The 19,565-nt window shown below is 34.2% G+C and overlaps 1 protein-coding gene across 2 annotated transcripts in view; it reads left to right on the forward strand.

The window, feature by feature from the left end:
* hlk (hulk) overlaps positions 1-19,565 on the forward strand; it is a 56,394-nt gene that overhangs the window by 34,467 nt on the left and 2,362 nt on the right. Inside the window, exons 13-25 of one of the 2 annotated variants that reach the window (XM_089632503.1) lie at positions 30-170; positions 416-736; positions 1,566-1,748; positions 7,504-7,635; positions 8,019-8,342; positions 9,334-9,522; positions 10,677-10,814; positions 11,365-11,475; positions 13,914-14,096; positions 16,213-16,344; positions 16,830-16,986; positions 17,439-17,605; positions 19,016-19,339. In XM_089632503.1, the coding sequence (XP_089488629.1) occupies positions 30-170; positions 416-736; positions 1,566-1,748; positions 7,504-7,635; positions 8,019-8,342; positions 9,334-9,522; positions 10,677-10,814; positions 11,365-11,475; positions 13,914-14,096; positions 16,213-16,344; positions 16,830-16,986; positions 17,439-17,605; positions 19,016-19,339 (2,502 nt within the window). The remainder of the gene's footprint in view (positions 1-29; positions 171-415; positions 737-1,565; positions 1,749-7,503; positions 7,636-8,018; positions 8,343-9,333; positions 9,523-10,676; positions 10,815-11,364; positions 11,476-13,913; positions 14,097-16,212; positions 16,345-16,829; positions 16,987-17,438; positions 17,606-19,015; positions 19,340-19,565) is intronic. The other variant, XM_089632504.1, reaches the window with a different exon arrangement.

Raw genomic sequence — 19,565 nt, forward strand, 5'->3', positions numbered from 1 at the left:
TCGTTAAAATGTATGTGTTATTTTCTCAGGTGATATTGAGGATGAGGACGAAGTTCTGTCTTGGTTGACTGATGAGAACACCCTGGAAATTCCTGGCAAAATTGAGGAAGTCAACTCACGCATGTTAGAAAAAATACTTATGGAAAACGAACACATCGTAGTCTTCTTCTGTAAGTACCCAATCACATCTTTATTTTTAAATATTACGATTAAACCCTTTTAATGCTACGGCAAAACTCTCCCCTAAAGTCAGTAGTGACGTACGTTGGAATCTCTTAAAGGGATCAGCCTATGGTAACTGACCTATGTTGAAATCTCTTAAAGGGATCAGCCAACGGTGTCTGACGTATGTTGAAATCTTTTAAAGGGATCAGTCAGTGGTGACTGACGTATATTGAAATATATTTTTTTCCAGACAAAGAGGGAGATAAGAAGTCCCAAAAGATTTTGTTGGAATTGGAGAATATTGATGACGAGTGTGAAGAGAAGGATATTGACTTTGTGAAAACATCCGATGAAGGAGTCGGTAAGGAGTACGACCTTCCCGATCTGCCGGCGCTCGCCTTCTACCGCCATAAGTTCCGAACCATCTACGACGGGGATCTCATGCATGAGGAGGCCATCTTGGAGTGGGTTCTGAAACTCCACAACTCACAGCCCGATGTCATTGAAAGTGTTGACAGGAAAACATTGAGAGTTCTAATCGACGACGTGGAGCACCTGGCAGTATTTTTCTGTAAGTACCTACATATGACAAAACAAAGAAAAGATACATATTCTTACGTGCTGAAATAAGTTGGTAAAGAAGAAAAAGCAAATAATTCAATAAAACATGGGCATTTTGGACGATTAAAGGTCACCAGAATAGGGGATTTCAAACCATGTGCTTTAGAAAAACGCACAAAGATTATTAACGCGTCAGTGATTTTCTTAGTTTTATTGACCTTAAACCTTTCAGACCTGAATTATATTTGGCAGTGCTAGAATATTTATTTGATGCTTGATAAGATTTTAATTATCAGGTTCTATGGCAAAGTTTGTACATGATGTAAGTATGAAGCATAATATAAGAATTGGAAGAGTTATTTGAAATTTTGGTACAACTTTTTTTTAAAAACTTTTGAAGTTATTGCTACTTTTATTCGACAGAACAATTAGGTTTCAGAGGTTTTTCAGTTTTTCACATAAAATGACACAATACAATTTGTTCACAAAAAATATTACATTTTAATTAATTTAAAAAAAAACATTAACTAAACAACAAACAGATACCTTCAAAAATTAAATCCAAAATCTTCAGTCGAAATTAAACATAAAAATAATGTTTTAAAATATTAAAATGGCTACTGCCTGAGCGAGTAACTATAATTTAATGGAAAAATTGCATGCAAAGCTAGTTATACCAACAATTGGAAAACAAAAAATGCGAATTTTTATTCGCTCCAGAAAAGGAGGAAAAATTCTGAAATCTTTGGTACAAAAGGGTTAATAACATTGTTTTAAATAAAAAGAGTTGTATATTACAATAAGTATCTGTATTGCTCTAATTCCTATTGTATTTTCAGATAGTGACGATTGTGAGTCCTGCAGTGAGATTCTGGAAGAGTTAGAAACCATTGATGATGACACAGATAAGCACGGAATACAATTTGTCAAATCCAAGGATTCCAAACTGGCTTCAGAAATCGGTATCTTCAGTTTCCCAGCGTTAGTTTACTACGAAACGGGAGTTCCGATCATGTACGATGGTAAGTTCTCTTTTATTATTTTTTATTAATCCTCTGCAAAATATATTGTTTAACCCATCGGCATGTCAAGTTTAAAACGAAAAAAAATACATTCAATTGTCACTACTTTATTTGAGTGTTGCTCTGTCCTTTTAATGGCGTTGATTATTTATATGGCCATTGAAGACTTAGTCTATTCAAGTAGAGGGAGCAATTGTTTCGAAATGACATACTATGTTTTGTACACTTATAAGGTTCTCACATAAGTTTGGTTTTTACTGTCCCTAGAAAATGAATCTATTTTGAAGTGGCCTAATGTAACCAATATAATATAAAGTTTCTCGAATTTCATTTTCTCAAATTCATTATTGTCAGTAATGGTTTAGCTTCTTTTGAAATTAGTATTTACTTGAAGATGTATTTTCCAAAGAATTTTTCAAAAAGTCAACTCATTTTATATAGATAGCAAAAAATCCCCACTTTAAAATTGACAAAAAATCTACAGACAAGGATGACAACATTTTTTAAAAATATTTTGGTCCTTTGAATGAGTTCCTTATAAGAGAATTTCACTGTAATTATGTAATAGCAGCTATTCTTACTCGGAGATACGTATGCCAATGGGTTAATCCGAGTAATTATTATTTTGTGTCTTAAATTCCTTACAGCTTTTCTGGAATCAATGAGTATTACTAAATTATTTCAATTAAAAATATGTACCTACCCCACCAAACATTATACAGACCTACCTACATAATTTATCATTATAACACAACATAGATAATTTAATTGAATGATCCTTTAAATCAATAAACATTATTTAGTATTTCATATTTTTACGTCGTAAATAATTATATGATAATTCAATCTTTTGAATCCACTCACCACAATATATATTTTTTGTGATATTAGAATGTAATGTATTTTGCCTGTACCGTAATATGGGGCGACTTTTGAATCGGGGTGACTTCAATAATCGCAGATATCTGCATTCCACTACCATTCAGAAATTACTCGCTCCTTTTTAATCATTACTTCAAAAATAAGTATCAAATTAGTATTACTAAAACATATTGTCAGTTGAACTGTGAAGCTGAGAAATTTATGTAAATCATTTTTTTAATTCTTTGCGTTGCGTATCATTTATATTGTAAAGTGTATCAGCAACTATCGATGTAATATATAACTCCATAAGTAATTGAATATTCACACTAGCATTATTCTTATTTGGGATTGGCGTATGTTTGTAGACGTATAACAAAATGGCATATCAAAGTCGCCCCAATTCGAAAGGCGACTTTAATCACCATGTTTTTTTTGACTGCCCAAACACATAAACATTTATATATATACATTTCGTTAGTTTAAACTTGCAAATAATATGACATAAATTTTTCTTAAAAAAAATTATTTAATTTCAAAGTTGAAAATTGATGAAGTCACCCCATTTTACGGTAACCATTATTAAGTGTTGTGGTAGTTTATGAAACTGCTTGATGAGATTCTTTGTAAACACACATTATTATAATGGTCAATCCATATATTTTTAGGTAATCTAAAGAATGAGAAAAAAGTTCTCCAGTGGCTTGTAGAACAAAAAAGTAAGAATCCACATCCTTAAATTGAGATAGTTTTTAATAAATTATATAAGATTATATTTGTATTTTTGTAATAAAACTTCATGTAACGTTCTGATTATTTCAAGTTAATAAAACATTTTATAAAACTGCATGCAACTGTTTAAAAACTCTAAAACAACGAATAGATGTTCTGACATAAATTAAAGCTTTTTGCTAATTTAGCTTATTTTATTAATTACGATTCTATATTGTCTGGCACTTTAAATACCTTCTTTAATCAGCTCATTGCATGAATAATACTAATGCCAACAGGTAACGATAATGACGATAGTGACAGCAAAGATGACGATGATAGTGATGATGATGATAGTGATGAAGATGATGATGATTCTGATGATGATGATGATTCTGATGATGATGATTCTGACGATGATGATTCCGATGATTCAGATGATGATGATTCAGATGACGATGATTCAAATGATGATGATTCCGATGACAAAGATGATACAGATGATGACGATTCTGACGAAGATTCAGACGAAGATAGTGATTCTGATGAAAAAAATACAGATGATAGTGACGATGATGATGACGATGATGACAGTACAGATGATGATAAAGACAGCGATTCTGGAGTTGAAAGTGATGATGACACTGAAGACGGTGAAGTCGATACCGATAATGATGAGGATGATTCAGACTCAAATTCTGATGACGATGGCTACGAAACTGGTGGTCAAAATGATAAACGAAAAAAAACGAATCTTAAAAAAAAGGGGAAAAATTTTAGAAATTTAAAAGAGGCCAAAAGCAGAATCCCTTTAAAACCAAGCGTGAAGAAAAAACAACCAATAAAGTATTCAAATTTTGATTCTTCCGACTCTTCCGATTCTTCCGATAGTGACAGTTCGGATGATGAAAACCTATTCACAAAGATCAGACGATTCTTTACAGGTAATTGGAGCCAAATAAAGTGGTAGTGCCCCGAATAACTCTCAGGAGGAAGACATCATCACACCTAATCTCATCAACTTGCATGGCCACTTCCCCTCTGTACAGCGTACAATGCACTGTCCGTCCACTCTGTCTGTACAGTAGTACCGAACCTATACTCTACCACTGTGTTGCCTTTCATTTCTCTGTGTCCTCTAATCTGTTTATGTAAAATAGTTGTCGTCTGCAGACAGTCGAACAATGTCAACTTTCAATTAGCTTTACATTCTGCTTGCAAATCTGATATTTTCTAATACTAACAACACGTATTGATGGAATGGAACGAATAATGCTTGGTATGCATTGGCATGAAGCATAGTTTGTTTTGTCGCATGTGTGACTTCCACACGGCCTTGTAATGCGTGTTCTGACATATTGTTTACTGACTGCAGGCGATGGCTGTTTCTACATCGGGCTGGGAGGGAAGAAGGCTATTCCGAAGCCCACTTACGAACCATACCAATGCTGTCCAACCAAAGTGGGAAGCGCCACCAAAGTGCCGAAGGCCACCCCCTCGAACGCCAAGGGAGGCAGGAACGCCGACAAGATGACTCCATTGGGGTTTGGGAAGAACAGTAAAGCCGTAGCAACCAAGCCGGAAAAGGGCGCCAAAGGGAAAAAAGGTTTATTTGGGAGCGGTAATATCTGGTGGTGGTAAAAACTATCCGTCATCCCATTCATGTTACATTTGATATCACATTTAGGCCAACCTGTTAACGAAATCGAGGTAACCTGTTCCATCCTGGTTGTGAACGGAGCTCCAAGAGGACATGAGTTTGGAATGACGTTTGTTACAGTTACAAGCCTCGGGCTTCTCTAACTAGCTACACGCCACTGACCGCAGCTCGAATGTTGTGTTAAATGAAGTGTGGACCTAACTTGCTGCTTTACAATACATACACATACATATTAACACTGCATTTTAAACTTGTGTCCCCCTTGAGCTCCCGACTTCCTCAACCAGAGATAATATATGTAGTTCCAATATAAACAAACAACACCCATGAAGATATTTAGAATACTTTTCAATGATTGAACATCTCGGCATTTTAAGACAAAGTGACTTGCTAGCCAATGGGGGGAACACTTCCATAAAAGCATTTTTGTCCTGAATATAGTTCAAAATTTTGAAATGGGACTGAGTACATTAACTTATTTTAGATGTAAATATAATATAGAGACATCCTCGAATTATTAAAAAGATATATGTATTGAACATTTGAAAGTTTAGAAAACGAGGTAGTTACTCACAATAAATTGTTGAAATCTGTTATATATATATTCACGTTATGTTTTATTGTTGTTCTTGATATTATTAAAAACATATCAAAAAGATTTGAAGTATTATGTTTAATACATTTTGATCAAATTATCGCTTTTAAAAAGTGAGTTTAAATAAATTATAATGTTAAACCAAATAGATTTATGCTCTTTTCGTAGTTAGAAAATCCCAAATGCAAATATTGGAGCAGGGTGATGAATTGTATCTGGACTCTCTCGGTTCTATAGCCACCTTCACTTTGTATGTTATGTTATATAGTTTTGTAATCATTTGATAAACTCAAAGCCCACCAGGCGGAGAAACTCTAAAACCTCCCGGTTGTCAGGATCATTCTCCAGCATCATATTTTGATAAATGAAATCTTATATTTTTATAAAATGTGTATTTTTGAATTTGCGCTAAGAATATGTATAGACGAAATGGTACGCACCACGGGCATGCTAATGACTAGTACAAATTCAAGTGGTACACTACACTTATCATAATGTTAAGAAATAGAAGTTCACAAAGCGATTTCATTTCATGATTACGTCATGGTTGTTAGAGGCAACCTGTAAGTCTAGCGGGTAATATGTTAGCTTTAACAAAGAACTGTCCTCACTTACAAATCATGTTATGGGAATCAATAAATAATAATTGTTACTATTACTACATAGACTCTTCTCATTTCCCCTCTCGCAACTATTCCCACTAAAGCATGAAACAAACCAACAAAAGTGTTCTATCGCAAACTCCTTGCGACTGTCAGATATTCCCATCATTCATTGGGTGAGTTATTTACATACATTTTATAATAATATCTGTTATGTAGTCTTATTAGCTCTCAAAGGATGTGGATTCTTTACAATTAGTATTTAAGGATGGCCTGAAAGGGGTTTGAATATGTCTTATAATACATTTAACAACAAAATACACACTACAGATAGGAAGCGAGTGAAAATCCATCACTGCATACGTTGTCACCTTAGCATATAGGTAATCTATAAATGCTGTTGGACAGTGGCAACAGTCCTAAAAGAGTGTTACTGCGTATGCAACTATGTGTGTGACAATTATCTCCAATCATCAATGTGCTCCAAACTGACGATTATCAGTATCCATGGTTGCTTATCTTATATATTTATTAAGTTTAAAAGGTGAAAACAAAAAACGATTGCCATAATCTATTTTACAGAGTATTTTTTATCTCTCTTAAAAAATGGAAAAATAAGAGGGATAAGGATTCACATGGACAATAATGTTTTCTGTAGAGCTACAAAATGTTTGTTCAATCAATATACCAAATATTGATGGAAAATGAACGATTCTGACTGCACTACAAGAAAAAATAATAATTATCCATATATAGAAATATAAGTAACAGCAGATTGTCTTTAATAATGTAACATGAAATTAATATACATTCGAATTGGTGCGTTTCATTAAGCATCACAAAAATAATGATGATTTAAAATGTTTTGTTATAATTGTCCTAATAAAAATTGTTATTTATTGTAAACTAGCCCTATAGACTAACCCTTGAAAAATCACAGGATAGTCTGAATTCTTGCCAGATCAGTTTCAATTTTGAAAACGATACAATTAAAATAATTTTCAGTTAAAATATTATAAATAAATAATTATTATATCAGTGTATTATACAATAGATAGGTATTTTATCACTTGACTGAATTCTTCACACAATCAGTTAAAATTTTGAAAATGACACTAAAATTCAAAGCAAATTTGAGTTCATTGAATCCGAGTTACCAGGTGGCACAGACAACCAAAATTAGTATTTTTAGTGATTGAATGACGACGATAGAAAATTTTAGAAAATATTCTACAATCGTTAATAATAGTTATTATGAAATATGGAATGAAATACATTTGATGCATTTTTGTATAAAAAAATAATATTAATAAAACCTGGTTCTAGGAAATTTGTTGGACGAGGGAAGTGTCTTGGAATGGATGATAAAACAGAAAGATGACGAGAGTATTGAGGACATCGACCGTGACACTCTCTACACTTATATCGAGACCAAGGAGTTCCTGGCTGTCATATTTTGTAAGTTCAACTATGCATCATCATTAAACGAATCAGAATAGGTAGAAAGGGTTAGATGATATTGTAAAAACAACCAATTCTTAAATGCAAATTTATCGAATAAGTCAATGTAACCATCTTGGGATTTTTGTTGATCGAATTCACCATCATAATCAAGACACGAAAAAATAATGCAGACCGGTCAGTGTCTGAGTTGGCATCACGTTTGGGTCCCACCCGGGTGTCATCTGTTCAAATCCTTGGCTGGCTAAATCCTCCATCACAACACAAGCAACATTTTTCGCTTACTGCGATGGTAGTAGGAGATTTTCAAATATTGTCAGGTTACTCGTAACCCGGGAATGTTTTTCTATCTTATTAAAAAAATATAATAATCATTTCAGATAAAGAAGGAAACTCAGACAGTCCCAAAATTCTCCGCCATCTGGAGTTGATAGACGACGAGGCGTCCGAATACGGCATCAAAATAGTAAAGATGGGAGACCGTCTGATGGCCAAGAAGTACGGATTCCGGGATCCACCGGGAATCTCCTACTTCCGCAAGGGCAAGTACATCAACTACGATGGAGACATCGATGATGAAGAGGAAATCCTGGACTGGCTCACCAACCCGGAAAACATGGAGCTGACGGACCACATCGAAAGGGTCAACAGGAAGATGTTCCAAAAGATCAGGCAAACATCGGACTATGTGGCAGTATTCTTTTGTAAGATCATTCAACTTATTGCACAGTGTTTAACCAACTGGCCAACGGAGCTGCAAATGTACTGTTTGTAAAGCATTTAAGTCTGTTGTTCAACTGGCTCGGTAACGGTAAGGAATTGACAAAAACCGGAGACTCTGCGCAGAAAAGTCCCACAATTAAAAATACTGCAAACTGTAGTGAACTTTATATTTCCATGCAGGGTCTTCGGTTTTTGTTGATTCCTTAGCATTATCGAGTCATTGGGATGATGGGCTTAGTGGAACACACATGGTGCTTGTTTCATATAAAATTTTTAAATAACAAACGTTAACATTTGTTATCACTATAGTATTCACAAAAGTTGGAGGTCATGAAAGGGATCAAAATTAATGTTATATTGTGGCTGATGTCTGACTTTAAAATAAGGTTTTCAACAAGATTTCTCTACCTGATGGAGCATGACTACTTCCCGTGGCTCTATTCTACTGGCTCAGAATGAACCATCTACAGATCAGAAGGGACGTGCACGTTGCTTCACATTTCGTGGATGGTTCAAAAACTCGTCTATCATGGAGAGCATTGATGTTCAGTCTATGATGGAGAGCATTAATTTCTCCATCATCGACAGCATAGCTGTTTTATCTCCCGGGAGAGTTATCTTGTTGTTAAATAAAATTACTTTGTATATTGATATATTTAGCAGCTATGAAGCATAGTTTAAACGACAAGCTTTGTTGCTGGTTGTAAAAAATTGCTTTTTATATGTCTATTTGTGCTTTTCTTATTTATTTTTCTCTCCCCTGTCTCTATATACTAAGTATAAATGCTGTTTATAATCGTTCGTTAACACAATCTACATATCTTAGCTTGAAATATATTTTTTTAAATTGTTGTTTTAAAAAATGATTAAATAATTAAATTAGATGATATTATTGAATGGTATACAATAAGTGCACAGTGAAATTCGGCAGGTAAAACCTAACAATAAAGTGTTTGTGTTAATCCTTTCCAGACAGCACTGATTGCAAGCAGTGTCCGCGGGTGTTGGCGGAGATAGAGCACATTGACGACGAGGCTGACGGCGCTGGAATTAATTTTGTCAAGATCGATGACAAAAAAATGTCTAAAGAATATGGCGTGTTCGCCTTGCCGGCTGTTCTGTTCTTCAAAATGGGATCAAAGGAGCCAGTCATTTATGCCGGTATATTGTTGTTTTAAAATAATATTATGTTTTGTTTACGATCGTGAATTTGCAGGGGTTTGATGCATCTCCAATGAAATGACTAAAATATACAGAAAAACAGGACACAGTTAATACTAAAGTAGATTTTTTTAGGCAAGCTTTGAATTTAATTTTTAATTAAACCCAAACTAGGAACCTATTTTAGAATCTAAGGTCCATGGTCTGGGTTAAATTTGAGACGGAAAAAAAAAACCTCAAAACTTTCACATCAATAACAATGAACATAAAGTGAACAATCGATTTTAATAATCGACCGGTAGGTGGCCGAGTTGACATTGCGTTTGGGTCCCACACAGTGTTCAATTCCTTAAGTACTCCATCACAACACAAGCAACATTTTCCGCTTACTGTGGTGGTAGTAGGAAATTTTTAAATATTGTCAGGTTATTCGTAACCCAGTTACTGAAATAGTTATTTCTCATTGTTATCTAACTAGTGATGTGCAGCTGAGAATATTCCCCGGCCTATTATAAATTCCCCAAAGTAAGAATTTTTTTTATTTTTATTACAAATGTTTTTCTGGATGAGGTTGTCTTTTTCATGAAAATGTATTACAAAGAGCTAGTAACAATATTAAAATTAGCTTTCGTTTTCTCCAAAAATGACAAAGTTATGAGCTTTGAAAGGCAACTTGAGTAAAATGTATACAACCGTTCCTTGTTTGTGTCTCACACGAGACACAATTTAGTACAATTCATAATTCGAATGAAAGTGTGGCAAACATGCCGCGCCAGTCATAGTATGTATGTACCATGACATCACACGCTTATCGGCCGGCCGCAAGTATTGACATTTGACAGCTTGCACTTTCAAAAATTCTAAAAGTTCTGTCCTCAGCTAATAATACGATACATTACTTTGTACATAACTTGAAATTTCGCTGTAGTAGACAATATCATTGAGATCACAACATTTAGATGACAATTCCCACAATATTCCCCAAAAATATTATTCCCGAGAAATAACCCATCACTATAAATATCTAATTGATACAATGTGCGTATTAACCTTGTCCCACTTTTCTATATATTTACAAATGAATTATTAAGTTGACATTGAGCTACCTAATTTTGAGTTTATTTTAATGAAAAGTAATAACTTTGTACTTTCAGGGGATCTATACGATGAGCAAGAGATTCTCAGCTGGCTGCTGACGCAGAAGGATCCGGCAGGGGATGTGATCGAGGCTCTCGAGGGGGAGGAACTCATCGCCCTCATTCGGGAAGAGGATTCCCTCGCAGTCTATTTCTGTAAGGAACTTTCCTCAATCACTAATCTCTATAATTCATAATATGCATCAAGTTTTGATCAAGCTTAAATACTTTTAGGAAAGAACATAATTTTGTGATAATAAAATAATTAACTCGGTTCCACAGTTGAATGCTAGAAAAGCTGTTGCATTTTTCTTACTGAATTAATTTTGCTTTTTTTGTTGCGTATCAATGTTTCATTTCATTTTCAACCTTGTACAGTAAAATTTGATTTAAAAAAAATCCTTTTGAATCTCTGTAATACTTTAGTCAAACATTGAGAAAAGTTACTTTTATAACTACCATTTCGTGGAATGGAATCTATTTTGTCAATGTAAATAGATGTCATTCCACAAAAGCACTTAGAGACTAGTTTGTATTAAGACTTGTTGAGTAATTTGTCACAAACAGCATTGGGTAAAACATGAAATATCATTACGCATCTTTGTTTGCGAGAACAAAATCTTTGCTTGCCCTAATATTTTGTGATACTGAGAGTTTAACTCGTTGTTTAACACTTGACTCATTCTGTTTTAATCGACTGCTTTAGGGAACAAAACGTTGTGCGATATATGCAATTCCAAAGTGATGCGCAAAGCTCGCGCGAAGAAAGAACTCGAGGCGAGCCACGCGGAGGAGGAAGCCCACGCCGCAGACGAGGGTACTTAACCCCCCTCCAGTCAGTGTTGCCCTAACCTACATGCCCCCATCTCACCTAGTGTAGTCTGTAGTGTAGTGTGACCGCTCTGCCTTAGTCTGCATTCTGCATGACCCTCCGTCTCACATTATTAAAAACCCTACAGATGACTCAATTTGGTTTGTTACAGCCGCAATGAGTCAACCGTTGAGTATTGCATACGGTTGGTTCGATTTTGTCAGTTGCTACTCCGGGAACACACGCTCCTACTTTATCAATTAAACAAAAATGTGCGTTCATTCTAGTAGCATCGTCAACTACACATTAACACGAAAAGAAAAAGACAAACGTGGGCAAAAAAATGACTCATGGAACAACAAAAAATCAGTCATGTGATGCTACAAAAAAAATTGAATAGTGATGATACTGACGATTGATGATAATCGTTGCATACTTTTCAATACATTTTAACGGCTCCAAAAGGATCGCAGGAGCTTCGTTTCTGGCATCTCTATCAGAGTACATGTTGCTTGTAGTATCCCACAAGCTAGTTTAATCCTTATACAGTGTAAAAATAGCCATCAAAACTTCACATTCATTAGTCAGGCCTGGCATTTTATTAATTTTTATTTATTGAAAGTACCCTGATATGTATACACAACTCTGCGCAAAACGGCTCCATAGGCAGACTTGAGTAAAGTTGATTCAAAGGTTCAATCGCACTACAGACGATTCAACTTGGATGGAGGGTTGGTTGGTTGCATGGTGGTTGGATAGTCTAGCCACACAACCATTCAACTTGATAGCCACACCCCCTTATTGCATACTACACATCTACACACGGTTAAATTTTACGTTCAACTCAACCAGATCGATAAAACCACTCAACTAAATTGAGTCGTCTGTAGGGACTGTTATATAGCAGCCTATGTCAATCACTGGCTTCTAGCCGCTTTTATTTATTTTACTCTTTTTACACATTTCGCCTGTTATTGACATGAACGTGTTGCCTAACCATATGATTTTCATCTTACATAAAAGTAACATTAAAAATTGACAGTGTACAATGATAATATAATATTAATTATATGTATTTAATATAATGACATATATTTAATATAACAAATATTTATGTGTGATTTTAATGACATTTCTTGAAAAATTTATTTATGTACATATCATTTATATTCTTCACATAGATTTCCCGTAGACCTCCAAGAATATAGAATAGATGTATGTGTATCTTGAAAGTAACTAGATAATAGATACATTTTGTAGTTGTGTTATGGATATGTACCCAGGTAGTAGTGGACACATCGAAATACTAACCCAATGACCTCCAAATTGTTAGCCGTCACTTCTGAATTCATTGTGTACCAAAATTTTTAAATCTGCAAAGTTATACTAAATCTAATATAACTTTTAAACCATATGTTTGAATGTAATCATTTTTTAACTTTACTTATGTATTGCATCAAGTTATGTACAAAATATATTTTGAGTTTAAAAAAATAATAAAAATTAAATGTAAAAAATATAACAACAAAAAATATATTTTTATTTATATGCAAACAATTTGAATATTGGTCAATCTTATTGACATAATTTTTTTTTACAAATACAACGAAAAATTTAATTCAGTATGATAGTCCTTATCATCCACCACGCATTTATCGAGCATGCTTATTGAGTTCAGAATGACTTTCCATTTTGAAAAATCACTAGACGCCGATTCGCTGACAAAACTTCATTCGTACATATCAGGAAAAAACTTTACCAATATATCATTGTCAACACTACGAAATGAATACTTCATTAACCAAGAGCGATTGGCATTCCAAATTCGAAACACAGATGTCACTTGATTCCCAAGACTCTAAATTTAAAATTTGGAATATAAAATTGTTCACACAACACATGTAAAAAAACCTTCCATCCATGTTACAAACATACTTTATTTCACAAAAAAATTTAGTAGGTATACTAATTTTTTATTTTTTTAAATATAATCCACTAATTGAAATAATATGAAAATTGGAGACTAAAAAAGCCTTTCATAAAATTTTGATTATGAAGATTTTGTAGCTTATTGTTTTTTTCTCTTACAAAATGTTGAAAAACCATAATCTACTAATGGATTTTATTTGAATTTATAATAGATTAAACATAGTAAAACAAAAATGGAATAAAACAATAATAAATTATTGAATAACATTGAATAATAATTTGATTAGTTTCTAGTCTCAAATTTCTATTTAAATATTTATTACAGTTGATTTCAAACATACTCATTATAAAAATAAATATAAAAATATAATTAAAAATGACGCCACAAAATGAATTTGCAATTATTGAAGAAATAATTTGGAAATTGTATGTACTTACTAAGTACAACAATAAAAATACATATTTTTTTTGATATTATCCAAACTTGGGTAATGTGATTTTATGACAAATTCCAGATACTGATGAATGTGCCCAGTGTTCTGGAATATTGGAAGAGCTGGAGAATATAGACGACGATTGCGACAGACATGGCATTAAGTTTGTGAAGACGCAGGACTTTGCCATCGCCGAGTCCTACGGAGTCACTGACTTCCCGGTGCTCGTCTACTTCGAGGATAACGTACCCAATGTGTTTGAAGGTAAGACAACTTTTAACACATTTTTTTATTTAAGTTTATTCAGGAAACATACAGTTACAAATTAAATAAATTACTCATCGAGTGTTGTGATGGAGGACTTAGCCAGCCAAGGAATTGAACACACTACGCCTGTCTGGGACACAAACACAATGCCAAATCAGCCACTGACCGGTCATGAAATTTCATCTAGTAATGGTATAAGTACATATTATTATTTATGTACGCAGCGAAAACTCGCATCACGATATTTACCAGTTCTCATAAAATAAAAGCTCATTAAAGTATAGATAGTCCATTATTTTCTTCAATGATTTTTCATGTCTTTATCTGTCTTTAAAACTCATTGAATACATATATTTTTGAAATATTTTGTGTCTGTATGTAGTATTAGTATTATATGTTTGTGATCACTAAATTGTTATCTTCGATAAAGGCTTAGTCCAAGTGAGGTTGATTTTTATGAGAAAAAAAATGATTTATGTATAGTGAGATGCAATAAATAAATAAATATATATAAATTAATTTTAATTTTAATGGTGAATTTATCTTCTATATAAATATAAATACAAATGTAAATGTTCGTTTTTTCAAAATCTTATGTTCTTCACGAAAATTTTGACACAATATTGCATTTGAATACGCGTATGTTTTTATAAACCTGTATTATATAGATGTCACCTCTGACAGGTAAAAACATGTTTTTTTAAAAAACAGCACAATCTTTTGGACGTAAAAGCAAAACCCGCTATTGTTTCTCTATCTGAACAGAGATCTGCACAGACAGACTTATCCACAGCAACGCATGGCGGGTTACAGCTAGTATAAAATAAACTAGTTAAGTTCCATTTACAATAATTTTTGTTATGGTTACATATATTATTTGACTCGTCACTTAGCTTCGATAAACATGTAGATACAATTTCAAAAAGTGCATCACAAGTATTAGGATTAACGATAAGAATCACAATTTGTTTTAAAAGTACAGAATTAACCTTAACATTATATAAATCGATTGTGCGAAGTATTCTCGAATACGCATCAACAATTTGGTCTCCCAATTATGAGATTCATAATTATAGGATTGAATCCATACAAAGGAAACTAACCCGTGTAATTGCTTATTGTGAAGGTTTATCTGGTCAATTTGGAACATATTATGACCGAATTTTGCACTATAAATTACACTCACTGACGGTCAGACGTAAACTTTCTGACGTACTGCTTCTACACAAAATTATACATGCATCAGTTGATACACCAAACAGTTTATTCCAAATTAACATCAATATACCAACCATCAAGAAAATCAACAAGGAGGATGAAAGACATTTTCTATATTAAAGCCTACCACACAAATACAGGATATTTTTCCCATGTACCGCGAACATTAAGAAATTATAACATTATACATGGCTCTAATAATGAAATAGACATTTTTAATGACCAATTTAAACACTTAAAAAAACGAATTACCTTTAATCATATTAAGATGATATTGTGATGAAGCCCTTTATTTAAAGAGAAGTAACATTGTACCTACCTAATCAGTGTGTCACCAGTACAGGTGCGAAAATAACAAATTGTTTATGAACATATTTGTATTTACCTTTTACCCATTCTTATTTGTCATTTACTTCTGCATATTTATCTTATTCATTTTTTTACTATTTTTTTTATTATCATTTTGTTATTATTATGTATTTAAACATCCATGTGTGTAAATTTTTGGACACCATGCCTGTTTTATGTACTTAAATAAAAATACATAAATATTAGGAAACAAGTAAAGTTTTGTTCGTATTTCGATTTCAAAATGTTGTACATAAAATAAGGTATTCGATCTGGCATTGCGTTCAGGGCAACTAAGTAAGGGAAATTAACATTATATTATGCGAGTACATAGTCTTAACAGGCTGTAAGAATTGCTGACCTGTTTCCCACAAAGCTCGCTAAAGTTAAATTATTCATTTCGATGTTCTGTAGAGACTTAAATGCTGTTCAGATACCAAAAAATGAATACAAAAAAGAACTGTCATCAATTTTCCTCGTGCATGAGGAAAATTGATGCTCATAGCAGCTTATGAGGTTAATTACATGTTCATTTTTAAATTTGTAGGATCGCTTGCCGAGGAGGAAGAAGTACTGCAATGGTTAATAACTCAGAAAACTGAAGATCGTATAGAACTGATCACCAGAGTCATGCTGGAGTCCATGGTAGAAGAATCACAATACTTGGCTGTATATTTCTGTAAGTATGGATAAATGTACTTACGTATTACAATTTTTGGACAGAACTCATTCACAGTAAATCATTTGATAACATTATATAGTGTAAATTCCTTACAAATTAAGTGTACAATATTGTTCCCGTACGTAAAGTAGGAAGGGACGTGTGGCAGCTGTCGATGTTGCCCGAATCCTTTCGACCGCAAACAAACTCAATGAGCAAAGTCGCCGGTGACTGCCTGCCGCGCCACGTCCCAAAGCACTTGGGTTACCGGCGCGCCTACGTCAAGTGTTTCTGAGTTTTATGAAAGGTTATAGGTTCTGTCTTTTCCAGAACGATTATGCAGTGGTCGTTGGAGACCCACACCCCGCGAGCGCTTGTAACAGACTGATGCCTGTGTTATCTCTTTGATGCCAATTGGCTCAACATTGTTGTCCATTTGCGAACGCTAATGTTTACTGTGTATGTAATACCTCAATGTTTGATAATAATAATTTTTCTCACAGATAAACCGAATTGTAACATTTGCGACCAGATTTTGGATGGTTTGGAGACAGTCGATGATGAATGCGATGTATTTGGAATTCATATGGTAAAGATTCAAGATCCACAGCTTGCCAAGCGTTACTCCATAAAGACTTTCCCAGCCATGGTGTACTTCAGGTTAACATTCAATATTTTATACAAAATACAATAAAAACTGCATGCACAAAATCAAAACTTATCTAATTAAATACCTATCTAATTTCTCCAAATGCATACAACCAATGTACTGTCGAATTGAGACAGATATGTATGCACAAAACTGGTTGCACTCCGCCCTAGTTACGCATGGCTGCACTAGACATTCAAGGTTACATACTTGAAAATATACATTACCACAATCTGCAATAACGAACCTTGTACCTATTTAAACCATTGATCGAATCCAGAGCCGAACGGCACTTGGCGGTAGTAAAAATCTGAAGGGCGCTGTATTAGGTGTTAGGTATGATCAGCACCTTAGCTGCTTGGCTCTTCAGCACCTTGGCAAGTCGGCACCCGGAGCGGATTGCTCCATTTCACCTGTTCAAGACCGGCCCACGATATAATAAAAATATATTCATGTATTTTAGGAATGGAAACCCTTTGCTATTTGAGGGAGACTTACAGAATGAAGAATCTGTCCTGGAATGGCTGATAGACGATGACAACAGAGAACTGGCTGATGAAATCGAGGCCGTCAATGACAGAATGCTCGAGAGACTGATGGACGAGTCGGCCCTGTTGGTTGTATTCTTCTGTAAGCTTTTTTCATTCTAAATTAAGGAAACTATTATCGCTAAAAGTTGTTATTACCAAACTAAATATACAATAATGACAACTATTTCAAAGAGTAAGAATGTATCTTCAATTTGCTGGAATAACTTTTGAAGGTTATACCCATCAGTGTAATATTATTTATATTAATAAATCTAAAAACATGAAACAGAACAAAACATAGAAAATAAAAAGATAACGGTTGCAACTGGGGATCGAACCCAGGACTCTGTGTTACCGAGACAACGCTTTTAACGACAAAGCTATTGAGACTTCATTATTTGATGGACCCAGTGGTCGAAGGGTAAGGCTCTCAACTAGCGAGCCAGAAGTCGCGAGTTCAAACCCTTGCATACGCAAGTAAATTTTATTTGATTTTTTTGTTTTATTTCACAACTTATGCATTTAAAATAATATATACATAGTATATTTGCGGCACATTCCAGAAATGAAGATACTCTTGGTATCGCCCTGGTGTAAGACCACAATTCAAAATTGAAACATTACTTGAAATGGCTTTAGCCGTGTTTACTTTCCCACCTTCCTCTCCACATTTCCTTCCCCACCGTACTACCTTTAACCTCACATCATACCCCAATTGGGGATGCCATAGTATGGCTCCAAACGGTTGGGACTCTTGTAAGGTAATCACATAAAATAAATAAAAACTCAGGTCTCAATAGCTTAATGGTTAAAAGCATTGTCCAGGTAAGACAAAGATCCTGGGTTCGATCCCGAGTTGCAACCATTACCTATTAATTTTCTGTTTCTTGTTCTGTTTCATGATTCGTTTAGATTTACTAATATTAAATTCTGTAAGTCTAAGCTTTAATATTATCTTCTTCTTCAACAAAGTATCTTTTCCATAAAATCAATAATTTTGCCGCTCAGATGTTATTTTTTTTTCCTCATTCTGGATTTCACTCTTCAAGGGTGTTCTAGGCCATCACTTCAGGTTTTGGAGAGGGAAGGTGAATTCATAGATTACGTTTTTATTTAAATGGCAAATTTCAAAAATCTATGGAAGATTGGAGTCGATTTCAGATGAGTTGTTGAATGGAGAGGAGGCAATTTTAGATAAGGCTTGATAGAAGAGAGGATATTTGTTTAGAGAGGGAGAAAATTTCCCACTTCTAGACCACAAAATTTACATTCTGGGGAGTCGAGTATGTGAATTATGAAATGGTGTGAGAAGGAACAGAACAATGTCCAATTCTCATTTGAATAAGTGTGGAAATTTATCAATGAGCAAATATTTGTGAACACAATCACTACTAACAGGTTCACTGCCACAAAATTTTGAGAATGTTAACAAACTAAATCCGATGGCAGCAAGAGAGTTAATTTTAAATTAGTTATATAATAATAATAATTGCATCCAATGTTGTTTTAGTCGACGATGATTGTCCCGAATGCGACGAGATCCTGGAATCGCTGGAACAGATTGACACTGATGTGGACCAGTACGGAATAGACTTTGTAAAGATCGCAAGTGCCGAGGCCAATGAGAAGTACGGCATCATCAACATCCCATCGCTGGTTTACTTCCGCAAGCGAGTGCCCATGCTGTACGACGGGGACCTACACCAGGTGCAGACGGTGCTGCAGTGGCTCACGTCGCAGGACGTCTTCGAAATCAAAAATGAGATCGAAGAAGTCAACAAGAAAATGCTCGATAAACTCCTTGACGAAAATGAATTCCTGGCAGTATACTTTTGTAAGTGTTATATGTCCCATATCGACGGCACAGTGCACAAACTTTGTGTAACATTTGAAATCGGGCCGCTAACAATAACACTCCTTACGTAGGTGGCGATAAGGTTTAAATTCTAGTTTAAACCAGTCCCGGTTTTATTCATCCAAGAAAAAACATAGCAAAAAGTGTGTTATATTTTATTTTGCAAAGTTCAGGCACAAATATTTCAATGTTTTCTTAAGAACAT

This window comes from Hesperophylax consimilis, chromosome 6, assembly GCF_061612785.1.
Source record: "Hesperophylax consimilis isolate HC1 chromosome 6, BYU_Hcon_1.0, whole genome shotgun sequence".
In the NCBI taxonomy this organism is placed as follows: Eukaryota; Metazoa; Arthropoda; class Insecta; order Trichoptera; family Limnephilidae; genus Hesperophylax; species Hesperophylax consimilis.